The sequence below is a fragment of the Condylura cristata genome, unplaced genomic scaffold (genome assembly GCF_000260355.1).
Source record: "Condylura cristata isolate star-nosed mole 26May11 unplaced genomic scaffold, ConCri1.0 scaffold00013, whole genome shotgun sequence".
NCBI lineage: Eukaryota > Metazoa > Chordata > Mammalia > Eulipotyphla > Talpidae > Condylura > Condylura cristata.
The window spans coordinates 7707295-7718525 of NW_004567114.1; the positions used below are offsets into that span (position 1 = coordinate 7707295).

Consider the following 11231-nt stretch of genomic DNA (forward strand, 5'->3'; position numbering starts at 1 on the left):
CACTGGGGTACAGGGCTGTGGGGGTCCACTGGGGTACAGGGCTGCTGGGGATCCACAGGGGGTACAGGGCTGTGGGGGTCCGCTGGGGTACATGGTTGCAGGGGTCCACTAGGGTAAGGGCTTTGGGAGTCTGTTGGGGTACAGGGCTGTGGGGGTCCACTGGGGTACAGGGCTGTGGGGGTCTGCTGGGGTACAGGGCTACTGGGGGCCCGTTGGAATACAGGGCTGTGGGGGTCCGCTGGGGTACAGGGCTGTGGGGGTCCGCTGGGGTACAGGGCTGCGGGGGTCCACAGTACAAAGTTTTCTGCAGACAAAACCTTCCTCTCCCTACCTGGCCACCTCAGGTCCAAGCTCTTGTGGGGGATGTCCTGGGCCCCAGCCCCGGCCACAGGGCCCCGAGCCCCCATGAGTCTGAAGGAGCAGGGCCAGCTGGACCCACTGCCTCAGGCCAGGGCTGACATTAATCACCGGGGCTCAGCCTCCCTCAGAAGCTGCCTGTGCCAGGCCTCGCAAGCGACGCCCTCGCTCCGCCTGCCTTGTCTGCTCCTGGGGTTGGGCCCGGGGCGCCCAGGCGCCCAGCGAGCCTGCGCTTTGGGCCTCCATCCTGCTCCTCTGCCCTGACAGAGGCGGTGGCAGGGCTGAGTGGTGGGGCCACGTGCCGGGGGCCCGTAGCCAGGCAATGCCAATCTGCCCCTGCCTAGGGCGCTTCCTCCGCGGTAGCTCGCTGCAGAGGCGGCCTAAGGATAGGACGCCAGACTGCACGCCCTGCACCTCTTTGGGGCTCCCCACGCTTCTGAGGCCAGGCAAACGGCACCTGCTTTTCTGGGACGTGAAGAAGCAGCAGCCGCCAGCCAAAGCCTGAGTGTGGACGCCCTCCTCCGGGTTAGCCCTTGCCAGACAGAGCAGGAAGGTCTCCCGGTAGCTGGGCATGTGATGTACAGAGGGCAGGGCCTCTGGGGCTCCGCTTTGTGGGCTTGGGGGGCTCCTCCCAGACTCGCAGCTGTACACAATGGGGAGCCGTGGTGGTCACCAGGGGTGTGGGGATGCTATCGACTTTCTCACTCTTCATGGGAACAAAAGCGTTGCCCCACGGAAGGTTTAAAAAGAACGGGTTTGGGGGCCTTAGACAGGGCTGGGGACTCGGACAGCTCTCGGCAGCCCCCGAGGGGGTCCTGCCAGCAGCTGTCATTAGCAGCACCACCGGGGCCCGGGGCTCTGAGCTGAGGCCGGTTCCCCGAAGGCAGGCGCGTGGATGGTCTCTGCGGCGGGAGACTGGGACTGCAGCCTTGGCCCCTGAGACACCCCGCCCCGCCCCGTCAGCCCTTGTCAAAGCCCCACTATGGTACCAAATGTATTTTTAAATTCTTGTTGACCTGAAACGGGTTCTAAATAAATAGAGCAACTCAGGGTGGTTACCAGACACCATCTCCACCCAGCAGCTGCTTAATGGTCACAAGTTCGCTCCCACGGAGGGTGTCGGCTCTTTCTACGTCCCTACAGGAAGTTCCTCTAAAAGCCTGAGATGGGACCTGTCAGGTCCACACAGGACCCCAAGCTGTCTTGGAAGCCAGAACGCAGGATGTTGGCGTGTGAGCTGGGGTTTCGGGCGCTGGTGAGGGAGGGGGCTTACCAGCCTGTGCAAGAGGAATCAGAGCTAACACCCCCCCACCCCCCGTCCCCAACCCCATGCCTACCAGAGCGAAGCTGGGGACTATCCCCTCTCTCGGCTTCCTCTGGGCTGCACCCTCCCATCTGGGGCCCTCCAGAGACCCTGGCCCCACCCAAGCTTGACAGGGATGATGGCCTCCTGGGCTGGCTGTACTCACCTACTGACACAGTAGAACGCAATTAGTCTGAAGATGTCCTCAAACACAAGAACTGAGCCTTCCAGGTACAAAACTGAGGAGAGACGAGAAAGGCTGGGGTGAGTGCCTCTGTCAGGGGAGGGGCTGACTCTGCCGCCTGCCCCGGGTGGGCGCCTACTACAGTGCCTGGTCCACGGGCTGCACACGCCCACGCCCACGGGGCCATGGGAAGGGAGAGATGCACTTCCTGGTGTCACCCACCGAGATTCCAGGGGCCAGCTGTCAGAGGACATGTGTGGTCATCATTTTGGGAAAACAACACAGAAGCCTGAATGGTAAAAGCAGAATTAAACATTCACTTGTCAGGGTCACCTCAACTCAAGGTGAAGTCTGGGAGGGGCTCGAGGGGGAGCGTCTGTCCTCCAGAGGTCCACTGTCCAGGGGGGCTCAACTCGCTCTCCCAAGAGCCTATAAGAATCTCATTTGATTTGGCTGCATGGATAAGAGCGAGGGTGACCCCAAAATTCCCTGATAAGGAGGAGGGATGAAAGCATTTGCCTGAGATCCCATCCCAAGGGGTCTGGAGAAGCTGAGGGAGCCCCTGTGAACCTACAACCTCCCCAGGAGTCCTGACTCCGCCCCTGGGCCCCATGTGTCTCATGCCGGATGCTTCCTGCCTTGGTGGTCCCCACTGTGAGCTTTCTTAGGCATCGGAGAGGCCAAGAACATGGGCATATTGCACTTCAGTTCCAAGCTCCTGAGGTTCTTCTAGTGTCCCTGTGGCGGGATGCAGGACCAGAGCACAGGGTCAGCAGTGTGACCCTGGGTACACACTTCCCCTCTCGGCCCTCCCACCTGCACAGGGAACGACCCCCGTGCCGTCAGGGACAGTCCTGTGCCCAGTTCCCAAAGTCAAGGCTAGTTCCCTCCCGCTGCCCACCAGGATACGTGAACCCGCAGGCCCTATTCTAATGGCCTCATTTTAACGTCCATCCTGGGGTGAGGGACTTTGCTCAGCAGATGGCTTCAAGAGACCGGAGTCATTTATTCTGAACAGTTCACCTGATTTTATTTTTTTAAGTTTACATTTGTCATCTGTTTGTGGCAAAAAGAAACAAACATGGTTTCATACTAGAATAGATGTACTGACATCTATTAACATTAAAACACGAGTTTAAGGAAATTATGAAGGAGATTACAATACAGGAGGTGCTCAGCAGATGCCCACAGAAGGCCGGCAGATGCTAACCTTTGTCAATGAATGGGGGCACGGTGGGGCCCACAGCGCCACCTAGTGCCGGCATTGGTGCACCAACCTCTCTCCCTAAGCACGGACTGACTGGTCACCCCCACTTGGAGTCAAAGGCCCTCCCCGGCCAGGAGAGGTGGAGAGAGCACCCCTCTGTCAGAAGGGAACAGAAAGACGTCCCACGATGCCCAGAGGAAGCTGAGCTGTGCTTACCAGGCATGCTCCACCATCAGCAGCCCTCCCTGAAAACAGGCTCCTTTGCCCAACGCAGAAGAAAACTTTGACAAAGTCACCTCTGCCTCTCCCTCTGGCATGCTACATACGGCCCTCTTTTAGAGTTAGTTATGCGTGGCTTGTGGGGCCAGCTTTTGGGTGCAGGGACCAGGCTTATTCATTTTTTAGCCCAGAGACCAGTACGACGCTTTCCTAGAGGCCCAATAACCTGCTTACTGCTCAGACTGCAGATGGGTGCAAGCCACAGCCACAGCTGTTTGTTTCTCTGTAATCAGGAGCGCCCGCACTCCTGGCCCTGTCCCCACTTCTCCCCACCCTCGTGGCACCAGGGTCACGCAAGGCGCTCCCACAGGCAGGGCCAGGGCTCGGCCCACAGGGGAATCTCCCCCGGCACCCAGCCCAGCGCCTGGCATACAGTCTGGGAGAGCAGTGCCTGCCTGCTAAGTCTCTGTCTCAAGGAGACACCCCACGGAGCAGAGGCACCAAGGGCCTGGCCCTCTCATCAGGACGCATGGCTCCTCCCTCAGGGCGACCTTGGACTTGAGGAGGTCCCAACAGAGAGCCTCGTGCCATCCTGCAGCCGAGGTGACTATAAGGGGGTAAGGCAACAACCCCCGGTTGCTCTGAGTGGTGGTGGGGCGTGGGGGCTAGTTGCCAGGGTGCCCCAGGTCCTGTGCCACCCTGCCTGGTGGCTCGGGTGTGGGCGCCAGGCCCAACTGCCTGGGTGTGATGTGTGTCCACCACATGCGTGATTGCTTATTGTCTCCCTGCCCTGGTTTCCTCAGCTGTGTAACAGCGAGCACAAAGGACCCCTGTCGTGGGCTGAGAGTTGTGCACCTCCTGAATTGACACTGGAGTCCGGCCCCTGGTACACGTGACCATGGCCTCCCGATTTAGAAACTGGGTCTTTGGAGATGTAATCAAGATGAGGGTGGCTGGGTGGACCCTAAATACAACCACGGGACCGTATGAAAACACACAGAAAGACACGGAGCGCGGGTCCCTGGGGACGGGGAGAAGCCAAGGGTCACCCGGGACAGCCAGCACCTCAGCAGCCGGGCACGAACACATCTCCCCAGTGTCCAGAAGCAGCCAACGCTGCCACTCCTGGATTTCGGATTTCTGGCCTCCAGAGCCATGGACAGACACCTTTACCTGCCTTCACCCAGTGGGGTGCCTGGCGACAGCGGCCCCAGAAACTAGCCCCCAGCTTGGAGGCAGTGACACAGGTGGGTCCCTGGGGGCTGCCACGGCAGCGTGGCCGGCTCCGCCGGCGGTGCTGTGGCTAAGCTCCGGGCCCGAAGCAGTCCGGCATGGGGCAGCGTCAGGAGGAAGGCGTTCCTGCCCTTCCTCGGCCTCCTCTATGGCTCCTGACTGGAGACCTTCCCCGCGGGGCTGTCTTCCTCCCCTCCCACAGCCCTCATCTCCTCTCAGGCTAGCGCGGCTGTTGCCACAACTCAGAGAACGGGCCTTCGCTGTCCTGCCCTCAGGCCTCAGCTCCAGGTCCGCCTGGGGGTGGGGTCTCTCATGGGACGCTGCACACAGGTTGCTGCACAAACGCACAGGCACAGCTGGCAGCTGGAAGGCTAGGATGTGCCCGATGGCAGTGCCAGCCCCGGGTCCTCAGACCGGGTGGGCTCGCTGGGGGCAGGACGGGTCTGACCTTCCCGGCCACCCGCCCGGGGCCAGGCACCCAGGGAGGACTCTGCAAGGCCAGTGGGCTGGCCAGGCCTGCTGCTGTGGGACTCCAGGGCGGACCGGAGAGAAAGCTAGAGAATGAAAGTGCATAGTGGTCGCTCAGGGGACAGAAGAGAGGGGAGGACGCCGGCAGGCATGGCGTTTCTTTTTTATTGTGGTGGACTACCAAGAGCCCCGAGTGTAGCATGCCAGCCATTTTCAAGCATGTGATTCAGCGGAGTCAGGTACATTGATGTGGCATGACCCAGGGCTTCCTTTTTGGGGCGAGCAAGTGTTCTTAAGTCGATTGTGGTGAGGGCCCCACCAGCGTGGAGATGCTGAAAACCGCTCAGTCTGACCCTGTAAATGAGCAAATTGCATGAAACTGAATACCAGCTATCCATGCATCCCGTAAAGCTGCTAGTGAGAAGAGAAAGGCAGGCAGGCCGCTGAGAGTGGATTCAGATTCAGTGCACCGTGAGAGTCTGCCTGTGCTCCAAATGCTTCCTTGTCCCTTCACCACAGGCCCCTCCCATGCTGCCGCCTTCACAGTCACACCCCTCTCCCTTGCCCCACCCCCTGGTGTCCATCACTGTGATTACACCATCTCATGAATGTCATGTAACCGGATCACACAGCATATATACTCAGAGACTGATATTTCACTCAGCATGATTTCCTCTAGGGTTGACTGAGCTATTGCACAAATCACTACCCTGTTCTTTTCAGGGCTGAGTAGTATTCCACGATCCGAACACATGTTAGTTTGCTTGGCTATTCACTCCCTGGAGGACACTTGGCTCTTAGTTACTATGTGCAAAACTACCATGAATATTTGTGTACAGGATTCTTGATGAAAATGTTTTCTTTTCTCTGGGCTGAAAGCCCAAGAGTGCAACTGCCAGGTCATATGTTAAGTTCATCAATTGCCAAATGTACCACCAAAATACTTTGCAGAACAGTGACCCTATTTTATAATCCCGCTGGCGAAGCAGGAGTGAGTCGGCTTCTCCCGGTGCTACCATCCGGTGTTATCACCAGCTTTTCTTTCAGTCATTCCAGTAGGGGTGGGAAAGACTTCACTAGGATTTTCAGTTCCATTTTGGAAGGTGTGGAGCTTTGTTTCATGTGGTTATTTGCCCTCTGTCTATCCTCTGTGGTGGAATGTCTACTTGTGTCTTTTACTCGTTTTCTCACTGGATAGCTTTATTTAATGTTAAGGGGTTTTTTTTTGGTAATTGCACAAAGTAACACAGTTTACTAAGATAAAACGTATAATTCCATGGGTTTAGTGTCTTCACAGAGTTATGCAACCATCACCATTATGAATGTTTTCACATTTCCAGAATCCCCAAAAGAAATCTTGGACCCAGCCACTCCCACTTCTCCCCTCTCCTGACTTCTGGTAACCACCACTCTACTTTCCGCCTCTATGGCTTTGTCTATTTCGGACACTTCCTGTCAGTGGGGTCCTATAATAGGTGGTCCTGTGTGTCTGGCTTCTCTCAGCATCAGGTTGCCAAGACTTGTTGCTGCTGTAGCAGGCCTTAGCACTCTATTCCCTGGATGGCTGAAAAAATCTGCTGTTTGCAGGCACTCTGTCTTGCTCACCCGCTCTTCATGGACGGCTGCCTGGGTTGTATCCACTTTTAGCTACATGTGATGGTGCTAAGACCATTTGTAAACATAAGTTTGTGTGTGTGTACGTAGGTGTTCATGTCTCTTGGGTGTATAGCTAGAAGTGAAATTGCTGGGTCATAGGGTAACTGTGTATTTATGAAACTGCCAATGAGTTTTTAAAGGGTCTGTACCATTTTCTATTCCACCAGCAGTGGATGAGGCTTCAACTTCTCCACATCCTTGCTAACACTTATTACTGTCTCTTTGGATTACAGCCACCACAGTGTGGTGTGGTGTGAGGTAGTAGCTCATGTGGTGTTGATTTGCATTTCCTTAGTGATTAATGGTGTCTAGTTTCTTTTCACGTGCTTATTGGCCATTTGCAAGTATTTGGGGAAATGTCTATCCAGTTCCTTTGCCCATTTTTCATTGGGCTACTTCTCTTTAATATTGAGTTCTAGGAATTGTTTATATATTCTAGAAACAAGGTCTTTGCGAGATGTGCCATCTGCAAAGAGTTTTTCTCAGTCTGTAACTTATCTTTACATCTTCGTAACAGGTTCTTTCAAATATTTCCTTTAAGAATGAAAAAATGAATGCTGTCCAGTTCTGTGTGCAGAACAGCAAGAACGTCAACAGTGCATAAATGATTCAAAGGCGTTACTGCAACCTGCTTTAATTAAGTCAACTCTGATCTGTATTGGGTAGCGCTATTATAGTTACTATATGATGGGCCTTTAACCAAGTATGGTTCTTATCTAGGCCAAAGTCCCCTCATTTCTTAGTAGATTAATTCTCTTAGCAGACACTTCCTTCACAGATGATGCAGAGGTTAGCTTTGGACACGCCCAGCTTTAATTACCATAAACCCCTGGGGACTGAGGTGAATGAACTTGACAAAGAAAACCTATTCTGCACCATGGTCATGGCCACGGATGTGCCTTCGCCGGAGTCTGAGCTGTCCTTGCTACCAAATGAAGAATGAGCATTTTAGTCTGACCCTGGGTTTTGGCGGGGAAGAGAACCTTCCATGAAGGCAAGGAGTGGGATGCCCCTTGCAGAGGTTATTAAGACTGTGAAGTGTGGGCTTTCTGGAGAAATGCAAACCCCGTCCTTGCTGTCGGCACACGGCCTTCCTTGTTAACCCGAGTCATTTCTGTTCAGCGCAGTTGGTTGACAACAGCAGTGGTTGTTAATAACTTTCCCAGTCGTGACCCTCATTTGGAGGGCTGGGTCAGAGGTGCTGTTTGGCTGGGACATTCCCACTGTGTATTCATTCTTCAACACATACTCATTGTGCTTACACTGCTGAAATTAATGGCACATGGACATGGAAGTTGCAAGGATGCCTCGAGACAGAGCGACGGGAATCTGTCAGGGGTCTGGCCACAGGGCTTCTCTGGAACTCCTTCCTGAGGGGTAGAGATTCAAAACAATGGCCTCATTTTCCTTTGCTGATTGAAAATGTGGTAGGGTTGGAGGATGGGATGCGAGAGTTGATTTTATCTAAGCGAAAACCACGAATGCAGCAAGGCATTGGCGCGCTCTTTATGGAATGGGCACTGGATGGATGAGGGGTGCCCGGGAGGAAGATGGGAACAGGCAGCTCAGACACCCACAGTCTTGAGTTGGCAGGAGAGGTGGACTCAACCCTGGAGAGAGGGGCACCCTCCTGGTTAGGGGGTGAGGGGCATGGAGGGTCCCTACAGGATCCTCAAAGCCTTCTGTGACACTGCTGAGTCAAACTCCCCTGATACCTGTCGCCCAGAGTGCACTGTGAGATCTGTCCTAATGGCGTCTGATACTCCTTCCTAACAGGGGCTCTGGGCCACCTTGCTGGCTCCCTGCCAGCCAGGATCAGCAGTACAGACCCTGAAAGTAAAAGCCTGACATGACGAGGGGCCGGGAGTGGGTCGCAGCTGGGGAGCAGGAAGCTGGCCGCTGTAGCCCACATGTCTCTGTGCCCTCCACACTCCCCTTGGCTTCTACTCACTTGAAGATCACAGCTGCCTTTTGGTTTGTACCCCTGCTGCCCAGCAACACCATGGTTGCCTGGGGAACTGCCACAGGGCAGCTTGTGGCTGCGGTGGTAAACAGCCTGTTTGCTGCTAGCATCAGGGCTACTCAAAGGCCCAGTTTTCTGAAATAGAGCAGCGCAGAGTGGGCCAAACCCTCGCTTCTACTTCAGGCGAAGTCCAAACCTGGACAGTGCTGACCAGGTGTGGGCTCCCGGTTCTATCCCCCGCACGCCATGCACCCAGATCCTCGGACAACCTGGGACTTGCTTGCTATACCTGCTGAGGGAGGACAAGAGGAAGCCTGGCCTCCTGGGCCCTCTGGCTCACTATGCAGAGGCCAGACGGGCACCCCGCAAGAGGCTCCGAGAAAGAACAGCGGCCCCTCCACCAAAGAGAGCGCGGAGGTGGGGAGCTGGAGAGAGCTGATTTGAAGATGTTGGGGACATGGATCCCTTTCTCTCCCTGGCCACTATTTATGGTTCAGGGTGGCCTCTGGTTCGCTGACCCTGAAGGCCCTTTGGTATCTATTTACCAGCCTGCTGGAACCTCTCTCTTAAAACCCACACCCCCCTCTGGCCCCGAAGTTTCTCTACTGAAATCGAAACCACATGAATTGCCATCTTACACTGCTGGGGGAGGCCTGAAGGGAGGCCTCCTGTGCAGGGCGTGGGGAATGTGGAGGGGGGTCCTCGGCCCCTGTACCCATGACTGGAGGCTAGTAGACAAGGACAGGGGAGGACTGGGCAGCTGTGGTCAGGGGTCTTCCAAACACTCCCAGTGCCCTGTTAAGATTTCATAAGCGAGCAGAGAGGGGTCCCCTCCTCGGGGAGGCTGTGCTCAACACTAGGTCCACAAGTCTACAAGCAGCTGCACTTCATCTCCACTAATGAATCTTGTGGGCACTTTGGGGCAGTACCCAGCTGTACCACCCTGGGTGTGAGGCTCGGCCATCATTGCAGGTTGTGGGTATCATAAGAAGCATTCATCCTGGGGCTCTCCCTAGTAGTGCTGTGGATTAAAGCACAGCACTATGAAGCTATCTGCAGCCACTGAGGCATGAGTTCGATCCCCAGCAGACCTCTCCTGACCTGCCTACTGCTCCCCTCAGCAGTGCATTTTAGTCAGTCTGCCTGTTCTGCTCCCCTTCTGTCTCTGAAAAATCCTTTCATCCTCCACACCACTGGCCTGCACCCCAATTATTGTATGCATAAGTAAATAGATCTTCAAAAAAAAGAAAAAGAAGCATTCATTCTGGATTTCACAATAGGAATTTTAGGGTGAGAAGGGTATAGCAAAACTTCTTTCACAAGGTTCTGTTTCACACCCCAAGTTTGCTCAGATAAGAAACCCAGCCACACCCAAGTGTCCCTCCCAGTGAACAGGGAACCACTGAAACCAGACGGGAGGACCCTAAGTGGCGGCCTGGTCAGCCCTCTGCTGCACAGACCAGGAAACTGAGGTCCAGAGAAGGTGTATCCCAGGGGAGAAATTAGTCTGGGCACTTTCTAGAGTTGGGTTCTGGGGCTCTCTGGAATCTAGACTCTGGTTCTAGATCACTGTTGTTCTGCCTCCTGCTCTCAGCTCCCCCCATGTTTGCATGGACTTGAGCCTCTTCCCTAATAATGAATGGTTATTGTTGCCACAGTCTCAATAACAACGACGACGATGATGGCGTTATCCTTTACCATTTACAAAGTGGCAGCATCATCAGGAAAACGCCATCATCCTCATTTTATAAGCAAGGCAACTGAGGCCTAGAGAGGCAAAGTGACCGGACCGAGGCCTAGAGAGGCAAAGTGATGGGCCCTGGGCTGGCCCCACGTGTGACCAGTCAGCATCAGCCCCGGAGCCTGGTGTATGAGGCACCTTTTGTTCGGGAGAGGAGGTGTGGGGTGTAGGAGGGGGTCTCAGTGTCAGCTAGCAGAGCTCAGGGGCCTGTCTTCCTATCACCAGACAGGCCCCTGGAGCCGAGCTCCCGGCTGCCTCTCTCTGGCCCTGGCACTGGCCCTCCCTCTCATTAGAGCGTGATGACTCCACTCAGGGACTGTTCCCGGGCCTGACTCTGGCCCAGCGTGGAGCTCTGGACAGCGGGCAGGCCTCCCCTCGGCACCGCCCTGATCCAGGCCCGAATCACATCAAATGCTTAGCGGCGTGTGGTGTGGAAAGCATTGTCTCTGAGCCCATGTTGGCAATCACATCGACGCATCTGCCACCACGCTGTTCAAGCTGTAATAAACGACTCCTTTTCTTAGACGCTACTCTTCCATATTTAGCAACTGTATAGATGAGGATTTAAGTCTGGGAAAGGGAATACAGAACAAACTGTCACAGCGCAGATGGAACTTTGCTGGGAAGTATTTATAGGCTCAGATGCCAAAACAGAAGGGAAGACGTTGGACAGATGTGCGAATTGTCAAGCGTCACGGAAGACTAAATAAAGAGTAGCAGACAGGGAGGTGTTGTGGCCAACGAACAGTGCGGGGTGGGGGTGCAGGAGGAGACCCTGGCGCAGGCATGGCAGCGGGTGTGCGTTACCCGCAGGGATGAGTCTGGAAAACCATCCGCCTGCTGCTCCACTCAGACTGCAGGAGCCAGGAGGCGAAAAGATGCTGGAACCCTCCCAGGTGG

General features: G+C 55.2%; 1 protein-coding gene across 1 annotated transcript in view; it reads right to left on the bottom strand.

The window, feature by feature from the left end:
* Nucleotides 1-11231, bottom strand: part of RIN3 (Ras and Rab interactor 3) — a 75744-nt gene that overhangs the window by 37972 nt on the left and 26541 nt on the right. The window contains exon 3 of the mRNA XM_012724618.1: nucleotides 1827-1899. Coding sequence (XP_012580072.1) covers nucleotides 1827-1899 — 73 coding nt within the window. The remainder of the gene's footprint in view (nucleotides 1-1826; nucleotides 1900-11231) is intronic.